Here is a 19,978-nt window from a genome sequence, read left to right as displayed (position 1 = left end):
CAGTGTCTCGTTGAAACTTGCTTATTTGCATATCACTGTCACATGTTAAGTAGTTTTATTACCTACTTAACCCTCATTATTGTACAACAAACATATATATAACTAGCATGTGTACGCCGATGAAAAGTTGCAATATATAGAGATTTAACTGGAACAACACACACGGTAATGTTTGGCTTTTGTTTAGGATTGATAAATCTTCTTCTGTATTTAAACAGTTTTGTACTGCCGTTTATTTAGAATTAACTTTTTCAAACAGATAAATGACAAAATACTGTTCTAACAAAGCGGAGCCCATTATAAAGTAGAGAAGAGTGGAAACTTCACAGGTCGCTCAACACGACAAAAACGAAAATGTTGCAGGCTCGGTTTGATTCAGCCTGTTCATGGACGGTAGTGGAAATGCATGCTACCGTCCACGCCCTCTAGCCCCGGGTTGAGCAGAACTCAACATTTACACATGGTATAAGTACAAAAAGCAATTTAGAGACATCCACAGATGTATTCAAACGGCGGTGAACATGGAACCTTCAATGATACACGTGTTGAGGCGTGTAATTCCTAAGGATGATTATACTAAAAAAGACTCTGCTCTCATCCTGTAACATTAAATACTGACCCCCTTGAAATAAGACCAAATTAAACACATGGGTCTTTTTGCAAAGTTGAGAATTGATTCCGTTAACATTTCAACATTAAATTTTGATCAAAAGGTCCTTTTTGAACGTTGAGAATGGACCCCGCCAACATTTCAACATTAAATTTTAATCAATGGGGTCAAATTTCTACAGGGTCAATATTTAATGTTACCCGGCATTCTTACGTATGTTTTTTTGCTTACTACCACAGTTTTCGATAATTACAACATAATTATTTTAAAAGTAAAAATTCACTCTTGTTAAAAAGTATTACAAGCTACTTTAAAGAAAGAGGGAAACAGCTAAAAAGTTGAATTTATAACTAAAGCCTCTTATATTCTTAGAATTTGAAATTATTTTCTTAACCAGGAATCTGAATAACAAGAGTGATTTAGCATCAAAATGCACTACATGTTATATATAGTGAGGCCAAAACTATATTGTTAAAAATAGATTTAAAAGAGTTAATATTTTATTTATATCTAGCGTGACTTCAGTTGACTCTTGTTCATAATTGTTTTTAAAGAAAATGAATACAAAAAGAAGAAAAAGAACAACAACAAAAACAAATAAACATAACCACCCTAAAACAACAACAACAACAAAAGTTGTACATTGATAATTGTAAACAAATTACCTTGAAGGAATTTCCGGATTTTGATCCGATGCAGGCATTGTCTTATATATTAATAAAATCTGTAAAAAGAATGCAACCAAGAAGAATAATAGTAGACTCGGTTTGATTGAGTCTGTTACTGAGAGGTAATGAAATGTGCAACACCTCTCACGCCCCCTAGCACCGGCTTAAGCGGAACTCTATTATACATATGTTGAATGGACTCCATGATCCCAAAGGACCAGAAAATATAACAACACTGAATCCAAGTACGAGGAGACTTTTTACAGCCGCCACATGGCACTTAAAGATTGCTTTTGTGATAGTTAATAAAATCTGTAAAAAGATCCTTTGGAAGCAAAGAATGCAACCAAGAAGAATAATAGCAGACTCGGTTTGATTGAGTCTGTTTATGTTGAATGGACTCCACGATCCCAAAGGACCAGAAAATATTACAACACTGAATCCAAGTACATGTACGGGAAGACTTTTTACAGCCGCCACACGGCACTTAAAGATTGCAAAATCATTTGCTATTATTCATGAATGTATATTGGAAGTAATTACATCAAAGACTGCATGTATCAAACAATGTACATTACATGTAAGGTATTGGGTAGTTATATATAATGTTTGATCAATGTAAAGCATTGAGATATCATAATCTTGTACAATCTGATTGAAAGATAGTTTGTATACTATGTACTAGTTTGATAAATTTGATAAAACATGTCGTAGTTATCAAACAGATATAGTACTATATTTAGTTTAAATACCAAGAAGAAGTTTCATTTCTCTGATAAAGTGATTATAGAGAAAGTAGGTCAGTCGAATTTTGCAAAATTATTAAGCGTGACAGATCGAGAAATTTAAATACTGTGCGTCACTTGGGGTAGACAGTACCAAACATTCAACATGATTCACACACAAAAAAAAAACGATCGAAATACTTCAATGCCTATAGGGGATTAAAACTCCCAAAGAGCTCAAAGTGATTTTTCTACTGACTTGGAGCACAGAAGCGATGAAGAAACACGTCGTCTGAAACTAAATGCTTCAATAAACCATTACTATTAATGAAACTCTATTTTGCTCAACAATTTCTTGTAGACAGATACATACCTCACCGACTTTAAGAAGACTGAGATTTTAAGCCCTATTAACTAGTTCTCAATTGAGGTGACCCTCGGGAAGTCCGAAGAGCTATCCGAATGATGTGGACTTGCCTGATATTACCTTTTTCATTATTTGTTCAACACAAGCAATTGTAATATATAATTGCAAACCTTCGTTATCAGCTTGAGTTAACGAGGTGATTTCGTCGTATTTTCGTCGTATAAAATTATGTCAAGGATAACTTTGGAACAAACAACTATATCTACACATGCATGAAGAACTACATTCTGGATAGTTTATAAATTAGAAAATTTATACACCATATTACATTGCATTACATTATGCATCAAAACATATAGGATTTTCAATGAACTCTGCACCTGTAATTCTACAAATCGTTGGAGACGCTAATCGCACAAATGCAGGAAAAACTATTCAGATGTGATTAAGTTAAATTTTCATTCCTTAAACTGGTATATTTTACATAAAAAGCGATTTTCATTCAACGAATAGTAATATTATATTACATATCAAATGACATGTGTAGCAGTGTGTATATAATGTATTTAATGAATCTATAATATCGATTATCCGATTAGCTCAGTTGGTAGAGAATCTGACTTGCAAGCAGAAGGTCGCAGGTTCGAGTCCAGTATCGGGCTGCACATTTTTCCACTCCTATTACATTGGTGCCGTAAGTGTGGTGACTAGCCTTGGAATCCTTGAGCTAGGGTGAAGCAATGGCTGGGTTAGTCAAAAGAATATGAGTTTGTCTTTGAAAAAAAAAAGGAGAGAGGAATGTAGCAGTGTGTATATAATGAATATAATTAATCTATGATATCAATTGTCCGATTAGCTCAGTTAGTAGAGCATCTGAGCCCGCCCGCTTAGCTCAGTAGGTAAGAGCGTTGGTCTACGGATCGCGGGGTCGCGAGTTCGATCCTCGGGCGGGGCGTATGTTCTCCGTGACTATTTGATAAACGACATTGTGTCTGAAATCATTAGTCCTCCACCTCTGATTCATGTGGGGAAGTTGGCAGTTACTTGCGGAGAACAGGTTTGTACTGGTACAGAATCCAGGAACACTGGTTAGGTTAACTGCCCGCCGTTACATGACTGCAATACTGTTGAAAAACGGCTTTAAACCCAAAACAAACAAACAAACAAACAAAGTAGAGCATCTGACTTGCAAGCAGAAGGTCGCAGGTTCGAGTCTTGTATCGGACTGAACATTTTCCGCTCCTATTACACATACATGGTTGGTGGTTCACAAATAGCTAAACATTGAAACAAATGTTGAATTAATAATCACTGTTGACATCAATGTAGCTCTAGTTGATGCTAAATTTGTGACATGGCATACGGCTTTCTAAACAAATTTATGTTACAATATAATGACATGAAATATTGCTTATTCTAACATGATTCGATTCGATTGTCAGTTAAACAAAGAAAGAATTCAGGCTCTGTATATTCTGTGATGAAAAAAAAACGGCTGATGCGCAGACCAGTAACAAAGCATTATAACGTCAATTACGACATCAAATTGCCGTATGGCATGCGGTCTTTACTACTCAGATAAATGAAGCCACATTCATTTTTTACCCAAACATTCAATGAATATGTAAGAATGAAAACAACCAAAGCCTTCTTGTGACTTGTCGTCGAATTTAACAAGGTTCTTCGTTCTGACGCTTAGATATTTAATCACTCGGCCTTACTTCCCCGTGGTTCAGTATCTGCGTATCTGAACTCTGAACCGTGATGAATTAGACGACAAACCATTCGAAGGCTTTGATTATTTGTTAAATAATTACAGACAAATAAAGATGAGCGGAGAAATCCCACCACAACAGCGCTTGCCAGGGAAACTGTCAGCAAGTAGGCTAGACAAATTTGATAATCTGCCTATTCCATCACGGTAAGTTTGAAAATATGCTCAACCTTTAAAATGTGACATTGAAAAATTGGGATGTAATATTGTTCAGTAACAAAAGGAATGATTGCATTATGGTGTCAAAATTAACCTGTGAAGTGCTACACGACAAACTTTTATTTCAAGGTATCAAAATACGAACTCAAGTGTCTTAAAATGTTATAAACTAAAAAGCTTTTGACAAATCATTTTATTATGGTGTGCTGTATAAAACTTTGAAATATATTTTTCAACATCCAAATCTATGTTCACAAAAGATCGTAAATGGTTCAGATGTTAAAGTAGAAAAAAAGTTTTATGTTTGTACTAGATTTTAACTTGATTATGTCGAAAGTAGCGAATATGGAACGCCGCAGCTGTCTTATGTCGGGAGATTTCATGTTATCATGTCAGGGTGTGGTCTTATGTTAAAAAGCTATGACATGTCAAAGTAAAATGTTAACTTGTCCAAATATTGTCTTATTATGTTAAAAGCTATGTTAATATGTCGAAGTACAGTGTGGTCAGTAGAACGTGTTATTATGTTATAAAAGCTAGACAAGATCAAATGTTAATTTAACAAGATAACACAGCTTTGTGATGTAAAGAGACACGGTTTTAACAAGTTAACACCACATTGTGACGTAATAAAATGACTTGTTAACATAATAAGAGACTATTTGGACAAGTTACCATCACCCTTTGACATGGTAACATAGCGTATTAACATAAAAAGACACAGTTTTGACAAGTTAACACTACATTATGACAAGATAACAATGCTTTTTAACATAATAGCACACCCGTTAGATCACATGGTATTTTGACATAATAACATAGCATTTAACATAATAACACAACACTTTAAGATTACATGCCTAGTAAACATAATAAGACACTATCTGGACAAGTTAACATCGTACTTTGACATAATACCACAACTTTTTGACATAATAAAACACTGTTTTGACAAGTTAACACGACAATATGACAAGATAACATAGCTTTTTAACATAATAGCACACTCGGTAGACAAGATCACACTGTTCTTTGACATGATAACATAACATTTTAACATAATATCACGCTGTGTAGACAAGATCAAATGGTACTTTGACATAATAACATAGCGCTTAACATAATAAGAATCTGGCTTGACAAATTAACATCACATTTTTACATGATCAGTTGCACTTTGGCATGATAACATATCCCTTAAGTAGTTATAACAGAAGTAATTATAATTAATTTGACATTATTCATTATCATTATTTACAGCTCGCCAGTTGGGAAAAAGAAAATTCCAGACAAACCAACGACTTTATCTCCGTACGTCTTTTACACTTTGACAAATATAACACAACTAACAAGTGTTAGGGTCATTAATTAGATCCTTTAGCGTATTGAAGTGTTATCCATAGTTGATATAATTATATTTAAAGTTTTCAGCAATAATAATTTTGATACCTTATGTGCTTGTATTCATATATTCGACTTGTTTTCAAGCGCAAGCTATTCTATTCACCAGACGCTGCATTTGTATGATTGAAACTTCACACAACGTTTTCAAATTATCCAACCTATTTACATAACCAAGTTAGATAGCGCCTACTTTTTTAATTAATGCAATTCATGGACCTTTTTTTCGACATTTTAATTGAAGTTGTTTTTCCTGTAAACACCGAAAGCATTACTAAGTTGGTGGGGTTTGGTCTTCGCGGTCGAGTGGTTAAGGTGGTTGACTTCTAATCATTTGCCATTTGAAACTTCGGCTGGGGTCTTATAATCCTTTGTGTGTTTACTGAAGGTCGGTGGTTCAATCAAGATGCTTGCATGTGCCTGAAACATTGCATTACGGAGCACTTGGAGTCTTCCTCCAAACATGTACTGAAAAATATGAATAGTGCTAAATATATAGATGTTTATAGCAATTAAAGGGCCGTAACTGAGTATTAAAATCTTTCAAATTAAAACCAGTACAATAGAAGTCACTAGATTTGCTACTTACCATTTCTATGAAGTTTCAATCAATTCAACCAATAGTGTAGTAGTAGTCCGTGAAGCGCTTATAACATCGCAAAATCTGAACGTAACTTGCCCATGATACACTCAAGTAGACTTATTCTAATAACTGTTATGAAATTTCTTTTAAATCTGGACGGAAGATTGAAAAAGAATCTCTACATAGACTTTATGATTCTCAAGCCAAAATGAAAAACAAATCATTCATCCATGAAACCGGTAATATTTTCATAATAAGAATTGCTACTCACCCCTATAAAATTTCTATCAAATCCTACCAGTAGCATAGACCATATATAGTATTTTTAAATTCTAATCATAAGGAACGTGCCAATAAGAAACATAACTAGGTTTCCAGCCTATTATTCCATTGAAGTTTCATTTTAATCTGGACAGAAGCAGGGACAAGAATCTCTACATATAGTTTTATCTAATAATGAAATGATCGTAACTGATGAAATTCTCATTCAACCGTAACTCTCGTTAAAGGCAGACTTAGTACTGATCATTCTTTTGAAGTTTCATACCAATCCCACTAAAAGTAAAAGAGAAGTAATCCGGACAAACTTATTCTGTAATAGATTGAAGGGACCCTAATTCCGCAAACGTTATCTACTCTTCATACCAATTGAACCTATGAACTTTCAATGAAATCTAACCAGGTATTTTTGAGAAGCGCGTGCAGGTTAGTTCCAACCAAAGTTAAATAACACTTGGTTGAATTATTTGCGACTTTATTTGGCTTTTTTTCTCCGTTATTAAACATATTTACAGGAAACCAGATTTTCCGGCAAAAAGACTCACACAACCAGTGTCAAAAGAAACAACCCTGTACGTATTTCCAATTTAGTAAATAAGTATAAAAGGAACACTCCTATATTTAATCAATGTCATTAACAATCAGAGCAAGGTTATAAATCACTTTCGTAGATACTGATGCCATGTTGTTTTCTCTTTTTCTCCTTTTTCTATTGGTAAATGGAATGAATGAATACATCTTGTAGCTACTCTTGGTTTGCATGTAGTGTTATATATAACATTGTTCCTTTTTTCACCTATCAGATACAGTTCTGTGAATGCAGTGTGTGCAATACATGATAAGATCTACAACATTTTTACTTTTACCTTAGGCCTGACAACCCAATATTTCATTCACCAATGATACTGGTATCAACTGTTGATGGCAAAGCGACATGCGACCAGTCAACCTTAACCAAACTGAGAGAAATAGAGAAACCACTGAACATAGTTTCTGTAGTTGGAACACTGAGAACTGGAAAGTCCTTCATCTTAAATAAACTGGGCAGCTATGGTTCAGGTACATGCCATATCAATGGTTTTGCGCACTTACTAACATGTATATCGCATACATGCCGGTCCTAAGAATGACATTTAATAAGTAAAAGAATGAGAATTGTAACATACCCTGTTGCATATTTTTGCCGTCGTTTTCTTCATTTAATAAGAAACACAAAAAAATAGATACCGAAGTTATTCAAATAAAGCATTTCGAAGAGCGCAATAAATGCTCTTGTATTTCGTAATGATATTTTATTTAAAAAATGTAAAAATATGTGTGCAATTATGATCCTAAATATTAGTTTATTCTTTCTTCAGCCGGTGCCAATTCTTGGTTTGAGACAGGTCACACAACGACAGCTGTGACAAAAGGTATATGGGTAATGTGTCGGCCACACCCTACACAGGAAGACCAAGTTCTTGTTTTACTAGATACAGAAGGGATTGATGATCCTGATAAGGTATGCTACTGGTCAAGGTAATAAAGCAATCATTGTAAAAAGTTACAAGGTATTTTATGTTACAAAACAATCATACTAAAATGTTATCAGGTATTTCAGGTAAAACAGCAGTCATGCTAAAAATTTATAATGATATTTTAATCTTACATGCATGTATACATACTCTGGTAAACGAATATGTGTGATGGGGGTGGGGTGTATTTTAAATGAAATTAGTAAACATAAGTCAGATTTGTTTTAACGATACTTCCTTTACTGATTTCTCTATCTAATTGCAATGTTAAAGACCCACAACGACCTAGTGACCTACTTTTTTCTCCAACATGAATTTCGTGCAAATCATTCTGATAATACTAGTATAATACAGCTATTCTACATGATGACAGGTAGACAATTTAGTTCCTCCCTGAATTAATATATTTTTAGAACTTCATCTGCAAACTTATTCAGTCATTCTCTTTTTAGTATAGGTTTTTAACCATAGAATAATATCTTTCTTACACTGTAGAAACAACGTGTGGTCTAAACTTACCTTAAGGTATAAGATCCCTAATAGTAATGTTTAAAAATGGCATTTGCTTGGTATATTCTTTCAATTGACCGTGCTTCGCACTGTGTTGCAAATTTTTAAAAACTTTTACCGTGCCGATTTTCATAAATGTTGTATTATTTATGGTATTTCCCCGAGCTCAAGTAGAGACAAATTTCAAAGTGATGACCACTGCCAAAAACGTTTGCAGACAATTCATTATATCATTATCTTTTTAAAAAACTATTGGTAAAAAATTATAAAACTTAAAATAAAACTGTCAACAACTTTTTTCGAGGGTGCCTCAAGTAAACGGAATTAATGAGACAGAATTCTAACTCCAACATTGAAAAATTAAGGTCGAATCCTGCGGGTCTGTTTTGAATTTTGCTCACTTCATTCAAAAATAAGAGGTCAAACGTGCCTACATTTTCCCACAATATGTAATCTAAAGAATAAAGGCAAAATAGAGAACTTTTACCGCATGTAACTCAGTATTTTTAAAGATGTCTAACTCTACTCCTTTTTTTCAGAGGTAAATTCACGTTGAACAGCAAGAAATCGCTTATCAAATGATTTTTTCCACTTTTGTACAATAAATCAATAATAAGTCTTGAAAGAAGTGAAATAATAAGGAAAAAATTTGGTCCCAGTGGGGCTTGAACCTACGCGCCCCCACCCCCTGAAAATTGCAGTCAAAGTAGGTTTATGGTAGGAATTGAATACTCTTTAATAAGAAGGTACTCTATAAGGGGCCTAATACCTTAATACATCAAGTACTGTGCATACGACCGCATTAACTTAACAATATTTTTAGACATTAAACACATTGTCTTGGCCTTATATATGTCACTGTCATATTGAAACTAGGTACTTGTTATTTCTCTTTTTTCATGCAAAGCATTTATAATTACCATCATGGAAATACAAAAGAATACATTTATTTTGTGGCGCGTCTTTAAACATGCATGGTCATATGTGCGGCCTAGTTTCACATGACTAATGAGATTAAAGTCCCAACACTACATTCATTCAATGAAATTTTTAGACATCAAACAAATTGTCTTGGCCTAATGTATGTCGCTATAAATTTGTAGCTAGATACTTGTAATTCTAGTTGTTTTTGTGCAATTAAAGTTTAATTACCACCATGGAAATACGAAAAATACAGTTATTTTGTATTTCCATGATGGTAACTACACATTATTATACATGATTTGCATGAAAAAATAGAGAAATTCAAGTATCTAGTTACAAATTGACAGTGACATATATAAGGCTAAGACGATTTGTTTAATGTTTGAATATAATTTGAAATTACTGTAAAAGTATGCACAGTATTAAGAAGAGTTTACATCACACTTTGTACCTATAGTGTAAGGCAGTTATTATTCTATGTTTATAAAGCTATATTGCAAAGAAATTTTCTGAATAAGTTTGCAGATGCAACGTCGTCTCTGGTCATAACCGTTTTAATATTAAGCCAGATCGACAATATTATCAAGCTCATTTATACATTTCATTCTTTCCTCTGGCGCTGACAGTTTTTTTAGTTACGAGATGAAATGCCGTATTTGATTAGTTATTCTATAATGATTAAATGAGATTTGCAGTAGCATCTGTTGTATTAAATTCACTTTGTTTATGCACAACATTATACAAACTTTCATTGTATATCTAGGTCGATATTGAAGACGATAAAAACCTGTTTGTACTTGCCACGCTTTTATCCAGCACAATGGTTTACAATACAAGAGGGAACTTTGACAGAGCGGCAATTGATAAATTTAAGTATCCTTTGTCTTTTTAATTACAACGTGAATGGGTGTAATGGCTGTGAATTCTATGTCTTTTTATTTCTGCAATTCTCCTTGTTATATTTTGAGTTTATTTCAAATCATTTCCTAAAACAACTATGTATCTACATTCATGTTTACTTCCCATAATGCAATAATGCTGATACATATTCATGACACTTGCTTGTATAATACCTACATCGACATTCTACTGCGTTGTGTAAATGCAAACTAGATTATATCTAAATAGTTTTTTTTATCTTAACCATCAATTAGAGCCGGCACTAGAATAATACGGATGTTTAGTCTAGACATGGTTTTAGCGTCAAGTGATAGAAACAATAGCACGTCTGGTATGATTCTGATAGTTTGTTTCTTTTCGAATGTTTTTGAACAGTGTTTCAGCTAACCTATTTCTTGGAATCTGTACCAGTACTAACTCGTTCTACTGAAGTATCTGATAACTTTACGCGAATCAAAGGTGGAGGTTGAGTGCTTCCAAACTCGATACCTTTTATCAAATCGTTTCGGTGCATAATGCCTCGCCGAGGACTTAAGTCCTGTGGTCAGTAGAATTTAACGTTGGAAGGTTAACCTAAACAGTGTTCTTTGATTCTGTACAAGTACTTACATATTCTGCGCAAGTAACTGATAACATAATACGAACAGAAGTGGAGACTTAGTGATTTCAAACTCAATATTCTTTTATCAAATCGATACGATGCATTATGCCACGCCGAGGACTCACGACACTTTGGTCAGTAGATCTGCGCTCTCCCTATTGTGCTTAGCCGAAAGGCTGATTATCTGTTAGATATTTTACTGTTTTGTTTTATGAGTTTTAAGCTATAATGTAGTAGACACTTTACTAGATGGTAGAAATGCCATGTGTCATTTTTCAACAGCCAAATTTTGTCTCCAGTTTTCAACATTTTCTCTCCCTTCTTCATATGCATTTCGTTGTACATAGCTTGCTGGGATATTGTTGCATATCATAACAACCTATTTAATATCAAAATCTGTGTTTGAAATTGTTTTGTTGAGTACATTGAAGTAACGTAAACATTTCTATTTTTTTAATTTATTGTTGATAGTAGAGGTACCAGAATTCGATTTAAGACATACGAACGGTTCCTTATTGGTCAAATTGGTTACATCGGATCATTATTTCTGGTTGAATTAGCCGTCTGTTGTAAGTCAAATTGTGGCATCGCCTTAACTCAAGTGTATTTCGGCAAATGACTATAGAAAAACTATTTGAATAAATACTGAATTACACACCAAATTGTTAATTTTCTTTGACCGCATACAGATTTTTAAACATAATCAAGACGTCAATAAAAGTGAGCGGCTCAGAAGAAGACGATTCTATCCTAGATTTCTTTTTCCCGAACTTCGTTCTCACACTAAGGGATGTTACTCTTGAACATAATTTTGAGGACGATGATACCTATCTAGAAGATGCGTTAAAGCTTAAACGACGCAAAAAGGGCGGAAGTATCAGTGAAGATACCTTAAAAGAACATAATCTCCCAAGAATTCTTATCCGAAGATATTTCAAAAACAGAAAATGCTTCCTGTTTAGGAAACCAGTAAAGAGTGATCTCCTGAAAAAACTGATGACGCTACCAGAGAATACATTGAAGCCAGAATTTCAGGAAACACTGAACGAGTTCCGAAAGTACATATTTTCGTGTGAGCCAAAGTTACTGAAATCAGGAAAAGCAATAAATGGCAGAAGTAAGTGCAGCTTATATATGATCAGTTTCTACCTGAACAATAATGTGAAACTTGAATTAAGTGTTAATTCAAGAATTCAAACTTAATATAAACTAAAATGTCGTGAAAGAACTTTAATAATTGTTATGATGCAGATATTGTTTCAATAATAATCATCGCATACAAACTTAATATAAATTCTAAAGAAATATCATTAATATTCTGATTGTTTTATGTTGCAGATGTGTTTTGCCCTTAAAGATACTTACTTTAAAACTACATTATTGTTTGTATTCTACCATTTATTTGTTAAGTATTCTAAGAAGCTATTTGTTATTAACATGACATTTATTTATTGCTGTATTTACAGTGTTGAGTTCCCTATTGCTGAATTATGTCCATTCCATACAAGCTGGAGAGTCTCCATGTTTGGCAAGCGCAATGATTTCAATGTCGGCACTGGAAAATACACATGTAGTCCAGAAAGCTTCGGAAATATATAAACGTGAAATGCAAAGACGTCTTGCTTCCCATTCACCGAGCGAAAAAGGTCTTGTTAATTATCACAAGGACTGTATGAAAAATGCTCTTGAGGTTTTGAAGTCTGGACTAATTATTGACGATGAACAAATCTATGAAGAACAGGCAATGGTAAATAAAATTCTTAAGAATTTTAGCACTTTATAATGATAAACATCATAAGATAATTAAACTTGAGAGCATGTAGTTTTACTCTGATGCTGTCATCGTGCAATATGAATATAAGATATCGATATGACTGTGACGTTGTCCTTACCTTCCTGTAAATAAGTATATTCTCTATACCGTTCCATTGTTATATCACATTTAGTTCTTTTGACAGTAATATTGTTATGCTTCTCGTTCAATTTGACTTTGATAATTTTAGGTTTGCTTCAAAAACCAGTTTGAAAAATTCAAGAATATTGTCAAGAAAGATTTAGAAGCAAAATGTTTGGATACACTGGGGAGGCTGGATACAATGAAAATACAAGTGAAGATAAAGAATCGCAAGTACTGCACCCCAACAGGGTATGATGATTATATGAAAGACATAGACTCGTTGATCCAGCAGTTCAATAGAGAAGTCGGTTACATGGGATCTGTGGTAAGCTATATCTCTGAAGTTTCGTTTAGCATTTAGTGCATTGAAGCAAGTTTCTGTCCGGCTCTGTTTTAAAGATTTATCATACTTTCCAGTAAGTTGAATAATACCTGCTTTTACGTATTGTCTTTTGGCAGTTTCAGTGATATTCCAGTTTGTTTAGTTCAGCCCATTGTTTTCTTGTTGAGGGAAATCCCCTTATTTTTAAATGGGGACATTACGCCGTTTTGCATGGAATTGAACTCTGTGTTTCATTGACGATTCCTTGTTTCTGCCGTACGACCACATCCGCGGATGTCTTTTGTACTTGTAACATGTGGAAATGTTGAGCTCTGCTCCATCTAAGGGCTAGAGGGCTTGAACGGTAGCATGCATTTCCACTACCGTTCATGAACAGGCTAAATCAAACCGAACCTGCAACATTTTCACTTTTTAGTGCTTGTGCTTCCACTTCAATGTATAGAATTATGTTGGTAAATTATCCACATCTGAAATGTCTTTACATAAGAAATGCCATACTCTCCCTGTTGCTACACTAGATTGCTGTTGGGAAGGCTTCTCGGTCATTTGAAGCAATAGAAAGCATCCACGCAAATCACAACAGAGCTTGAGTGATTATGATTTAATGTGCAAACCCTGAGAACACATTTATTGAACTGATACATATTTTTATTTGTTTTTTTAAAGGCGAGAATCGTTCTTCAAGAGTTTCTTGATAAAAAGGTAAAAGAAGAGGAAATTGTGTATAAAATGGTTCTAGAGGCGCTAGATGGGCAAGGTAAGAGTTTTATATCTGTCATAAGATATCAGAATATTCAGCAAATAAAAGGCTACTTTTTATAGAATTCTGAACACAGGCAAATGACCGGAATATATTTTACATTGTTTCATAAATATAGAATAAACATGAATCTAGATCCGTCTCCGATTATATGCATGCTGCGGTAGGGTATATCTTCAAAAGATATCTTATAAAACGCCTATTAGTTATAATGATTATGTAACGCTTCAGCTAATTGGTAGTACAATGACTGTTTGGCTATTTGTGAAAACACCCGCTCCGCAGAATAGATACTTGTCTGACTGAGCCCTCTTGTCAAGAATAGACATTTCATGGTTGTTTGAAGCCGTAAGCCTATAAAAGAAGTGGAATAGATTTATTGTAAAACAAACGTTTAAATGAGTTCTGTAAGCGAGTTCACTGAATCATATTCATTTACTTATTTGCAGAAGGGCCAGCAAGGAGAAAGATAAAGCGCCTGAGTTTGTTCAGAGAAGAAGACGCTAACATTTTAAAGGAGGAAGAAGAGGTTGAAGAAGCAATTCGAGCTGATATTGGACTGTTTCAAGTCAATGGCCTAAAGAACATCGGAACACAATACCTTGGCATGCTGAAGACGAAAATTGAAGAAGTAGACAGAGTGAAGAAAGAGCTCAGTCAAAGAAACTCATACTATCATAAATTATGTAAAGAAACGGCACACTGGAAAGACATTTTTGAGAAGGCTACATTTAATTTGTCCCACTATAGGAAGCAGCTAAAACCAGTAACTGATCAAAAAGAAACGGATATGCAAGGTACAACTTATAATGGGCCTTTGGAAGATGTAATAGGGCCACTTTGGAAGAAAGCGCTGGAAAAAGATGAATCCATAGACGAAGATGATGTCAAGTCACAATGTTCTTTTGATGGGGAGGATTTTAAACCTGCAAATGGAGACAGTTTGACGGTTCTTCCTAACAGGGTTTCGCCAGATGGAATGTCTGATGATCCAGTTTATCGCGACCCGGCTCCTGTTGAAGAACAAAGAAAACCGGATAAATGTAATATCATATAATAGCTATTGATTACGGGACAATTCTGCTTGGCTAAGACGAGCATGATTGAACATATTTTTTTTGAAATTAAGATTTTCCGATGATGATGAGTACACGTGGCTAATGGAAAATTATTAGAACGGTTGTTGTTATATACATAAACATGCACTGCGTATAAATTTCATTTCAGATGCTTTAAATTGTAATGTTATTAATCAAGCGATTTCATATTGGTCTTGTTATTTGTCAAAGGATTGTCGTTATGGCCCAGGGCCGTAGGCCAAGGGACAAATAACTAGGCAAATATGAAATCACTTGATTAATGACAACTTTGTTATTCAACTTTCTAATATTGGCGATAACACCATTAGAACTCTTTGAATTACCTTTACAGTTATTCATTTTCATATCAAAAATTTTGTACAGATTTATTTTTGAAAGTATAATCATTTTAGCCAGTAAAACAGAATGGGTTGTATACAGGTACGTGTTAATAATTTTGAGATATATTATGATGCCTCGACATAATCAAAAATAACTGGAATTTACCTTTTTGATTTTTCTCGAGTGAGCATCTTATGATCTGTTTATTTGAACTGTGATAGAAAGTGCTTAAAATGTCATTTCTTTGTATGCTGCAGACAACAAAACATAATTTTTTTGCATATACCGGTATGTTGATCAAGATAATACAACCAACTAATCACATACTATATACCCCAATGCCGCGTTGTATTCTTATTCGCCGTGTTCGCAACTAAATTATTCATCCACTTTCCAGCACATGAATCGCTATTTATTTTGCACAAATAGTCCATATTGTATATTTAGGATAAGTCTCATTCTTTTTAATTTATCTGATTTTCGCATATTTTCTCAATATTTTCCTTGAACATTGTCAGAATTTCTTACAGGAACACTTGTTTGTACACAATACCAAATAATCCGAAAGCATCGTTGTAATTTACAAAGACGTACATCGACATCGTAGGTCCTTTTGTGAACAAGTTAGATGATATGTTTGTGAGAAATGTGAAAAATATTAATTTGAACCAATCAAAATGCTTGAATTTCGTATTGGCCCTGTTTTCTCGTATTGGTCCTGCTTTTTCTCATATTGGTTCAGTAATGTTTATGTTTATGTTTATTAGCTCTTTCTGATTCAAATGTTGTGCGCAAAAATCTAATGTAGTGTGTAATATTTTAAAGTTGAATAATAATACACAGTACAAATGAATATTGTTGAAGATTAAACATCTCCAAAAAGATGATTGGACTAAATTTTCTAGTAAAACAAACTAGACAGAAACACTATAACATCAGATAACTACTTTTGTGAGTGAATTCTGCAGAAAAGTAATGCTTCGGCTTTGTTTTGGCAGTAACACTATCATTCACGAATTCACCAAACACAATTATCATATCAGTTAATTGTAGAAAAAAATAAAACGTAGTGAAAAATCATTTATAAATATCCAACAGAACAGTCGCAACATATTACACAGGTATTAGATGGATTCTTTGATACCAAAAGGCCAGAAAATATAACAACACTGAGTCCACAGAACAGGGAGACATTTTACAGTCGCCATACGGCTCTTACAGATTGCCGTTGTGACACTGTATAAATCCATAAGAAAAGCCTTTTAAAGCATAACATGAACCGAGCAAAATGATAGCAGACTCGGTCTGATTGAGTCTGTTGTTGAGGGTTTATGGAAGTACATTACCGCTTACACCCAACTAGCACAGTATTATTAAGCGGAACTCTATTAAAGCCACAATACGTCACTTGAATATTGCTGTTGTGATAGTTAATAAAAAAAGCAAGAAAATTCTTTTTAAACATAAAATGCAATTAAGCGAAATAATAGCAGACTCGGTTTGATTGAATATGTTTATGAGATGTAACATTTGGAGAGTAAAGGACCTCTCACAACCCGCTAGCACCGTATAAAGCGGAACTCTATTATACAGGTATTGAATGAACTCTATGATCCCAGTACTTTTTACAGCCGCTGCACGGCTTGCTTTTGTGATGCTGCTTTATAAAATCAAGTTGTGTACCGTTTATTTGAGGAAAGAGATTATTATTTGTGCTGAAGTGAATTCGTAGTGTATTTTATTAGGACTAGGCATCAATACGACTTTGGTATATGAATAATATGTTTAAAAGATATGCTATAGTATTACTCTATATCTGAAAAAAAAAACAAAAACAAATATCAAACAGAGAATGCCACGTACCAAAATCGCAGCCTCCCCAAAACGAAACCTACAGCACGCAGACGTGCACACCACAAACACACACACACATACACATACACGCGCACACAAAGCCAACACACGAGGAAAAAACGAACAAACAAAGGAACACAGTGGGGCACCGCCTTGGAACGGTCAGTGGCAAAAACACCACTGGGGAGCTTAAACCGGTTTATGGTGCGCACCCAACCTCACTCTTACCCCCACCATGTTCCAAAGACACGGGACAGTGTAAATAAAAGTAATCCCCGCCAGGTGAATCTCTAACACACGTAATGGAAACAAAAAGGCATAGCATGTAAAACACAAAAATGCTCGTGTATAAATATATAAAAAGCAAACCTTTAGAACCAAAAACGTATGTACTCAATGCCTTTTCAGAAGAATGAGCAACAAAAGAAACACCCTTAAGGGCCCGACGAAACAAGCCAGAAGACAGATATCAAAACAGTTCAGTCCTGGTAGGATTTAAAAACTGCTTATCATAGAGTCCTCCCCCTCTTCCGTCAGACACAATCAAAGAGGGATGCGTAGTGTCCAACTGTAAACGGGTTGAACACTAAACATGCGGTATGTCTCAAAACAATTGGGTCGTAACCTCTTTTAATAAAACGTTTTATAATTTTACCAAATACATTTGGAAAATTACCATTACCCAAGATCTTACGAAGTTTGTAAACCACATCCCCATAAAAAACGGGTTTAGAAATACCTTCTCGCAGAAGTGTCTTTAAATTGCTATTGAATTTTAAAACTAAATCAGAATTACGATAGTAAAATTTAGCAAAATATTTACGCAATTTGTAATAACGGTAGCCTTGCTGAAGAAGTTTACTTGTAATATATAGATTACGTTCATTGAAATGCTTGACATGACTACACGCTCTGGTAAACCGAATTAATTGAGAAATATATACCCCATAAGATGTAGCCTGACGTACATCCCCATCCAAATGGAGAAAATTTACAATACTAAAGTTAAAATCATCCCTCTTGTCATAAATTTTGGTATGTATAATATTGTCATAAATAGAGAGATGTAAATCTAAAAACGAAGCATCAGTATCCGAATTGTTAGTTTTAATTAAATGAAGCTCCCTAGGATAAATAGTACCCACCAATTGACCAAAAAACGGATTATCCATATTAAGAATATCATCCAGATAGCGTGATGTATTATTAAATGCAGTTATAATATCTGCCTGCGTATCTGGAGAAAGGCTCAACATAAAGTCTCTTTCATAACAATATAAAAACAAATCTGCGATAAGGGGTGCACAATTTGTTCCCATGGGAATACCAACTATATTTGTTCCCATGGGAATACCAACTGAACACCTATAAAGAAAAATCATACTTTTCCGGTAATTGCAGTGCAGAATTGTCGAAGGGCGGATGTCGGATGGGATATTCGTAAGCTGCCTGGGTTCCTGTGGCTCCATCATATCATATATTATTTTCTTTCGCCATGGTTCTATGCTTTCCTAGGATAACAAAAGAGGGTTATAATCCCCAGTCTACATAAAAAATATTAAAGTAGTATCAAAGCCTAAGAAACAAAAAATATTATCATCACATAATTGTCTGCTGCGCACTACATATAGGAATGAATAATGTCGGTTTGAAATAATGATTTGTTTGTGTACATATAGATGCTTATATCAGGCATATTAACTTTAAGTGTGAGAAAGCGTGGAAGCGGTTACGTGTCGAAGGCGGCTCCAAATTAGTGAATATGGGGAATTCAATAAACTGGAATTGACCACGCAGATTATAGTGTCTTCTGTTGATACAAGTTTGTAAGGTAACATTTTTGCTCGATAAATCGAGAGTCATGTAAATTTATAAAAGCCACCACCTCGAATCACATTTTTAACATAAAGCACTATTTCCTCAGTCTCTGGAATACAAGTCATCCAGTCACTTTCACTGATCCTAGTTTTAGTTCAATTATGAAGGAGTCAGCCGGGTTTTAACGCTTGAGTGATTTTGGCTCATTATTCGGTTCCATTTGGAAATACGATTATCAAAGTATACATGTTCCTAATCTTCTTGAGGAGACCTTTCCAAACATACCTCACTTGACCAGGTTCGAGTCTAGGAACGCTCAGAAAATGTGTATTTTACGCATGATTGATTTTACTTCCGGTTTGAGTAGATCAACTTATAGTACTCGTCGAGACCTTCGGTTAGATACCCAACATGCCTAGGTTATCTTTAATAGTAAAGGCGTGAAGCCATGTGTTTCCGGATGAATGATTCCGGTTTTTTCCTTAATATCTGGAAAACGGATAGAGATAGACCCATAATAGTACATATTTTCCGAACATACTTGAAAAGATCTTTCTAACGGTACCAGTCCCGAGATTTTAAAATTTAATGACTTCATTTCTGGTTGGCACCTAGCCTACGGTAAAGTGCACTCTGTAGGCTTTTCAAAAATGTTGGATACCCAGAATGTAAAATGGACCCTAAAACGTCTTATTTTTGATGATTTTTAAGCAGCTTTCTCAAAAAGTACCTAACCGGTTCTAAAACTCTAAATGGTCATTGCAAATAGTTTAGAAAACTATCAAAATCTTCTTTAACATCATATTATTGATGGTATGAAAGAGGCACTAACGCTCGGGTCCAAGTCAAGAAATTTAATTTGTTTTCCCC

General features: G+C 34.4%; 1 protein-coding gene across 1 annotated transcript; it reads left to right on the top strand.

Moving 5' to 3' along the window:
• Nucleotides 1–103: 103 nt before the first annotated feature.
• Nucleotides 104–16,320, top strand: LOC123545193 (guanylate-binding protein 1-like). The gene is made up of 12 exons (XM_053537808.1): nt 104–165; nt 4,190–4,291; nt 5,564–5,614; nt 7,082–7,138; nt 7,438–7,625; nt 7,925–8,067; nt 10,278–10,387; nt 11,705–12,132; nt 12,482–12,762; nt 13,019–13,237; nt 13,922–14,012; nt 14,465–16,320. Exons 2-12 carry the CDS (start codon nt 4,200–4,202, stop codon nt 15,070–15,072), a joined length of 2,268 nt encoding a protein of 755 aa, XP_053393783.1. The 5' UTR covers nt 104–165; nt 4,190–4,199; the 3' UTR covers nt 15,073–16,320.
• The last annotated feature ends 3,658 nt before the right edge of the window (nt 16,321–19,978 follow it).

The sequence above is a fragment of the Mercenaria mercenaria genome, chromosome 1, assembly GCF_021730395.1.
Source record: "Mercenaria mercenaria strain notata chromosome 1, MADL_Memer_1, whole genome shotgun sequence".
NCBI classification, from domain to species: domain Eukaryota; kingdom Metazoa; phylum Mollusca; class Bivalvia; order Venerida; family Veneridae; genus Mercenaria; species Mercenaria mercenaria.
This window is presented reverse-complemented; position numbering and strand designations above follow the sequence as displayed.

What these genes read in the sequence shown, in the direction of transcription:
- LOC123545193 (XM_053537808.1), top strand. Translation starts at nt 4,200, where the DNA reads ATGAGCGGAGAAATCCCACCACAACAGCGCTTGCCAGGGAAACTGTCA. An exon ending in GCGGCAATTGATAAATTTAA is followed by an intron (nt 10,388 to 11,704) that starts GTATCCTTTGTC and finishes GACCGCATACAG; the next exon opens with ATTTTTAAACATAATCAAGA. An exon ending in TCTATGAAGAACAGGCAATG is followed by an intron (nt 12,763 to 13,018) that starts GTAAATAAAATT and finishes TGATAATTTTAG; the next exon opens with GTTTGCTTCAAAAACCAGTT.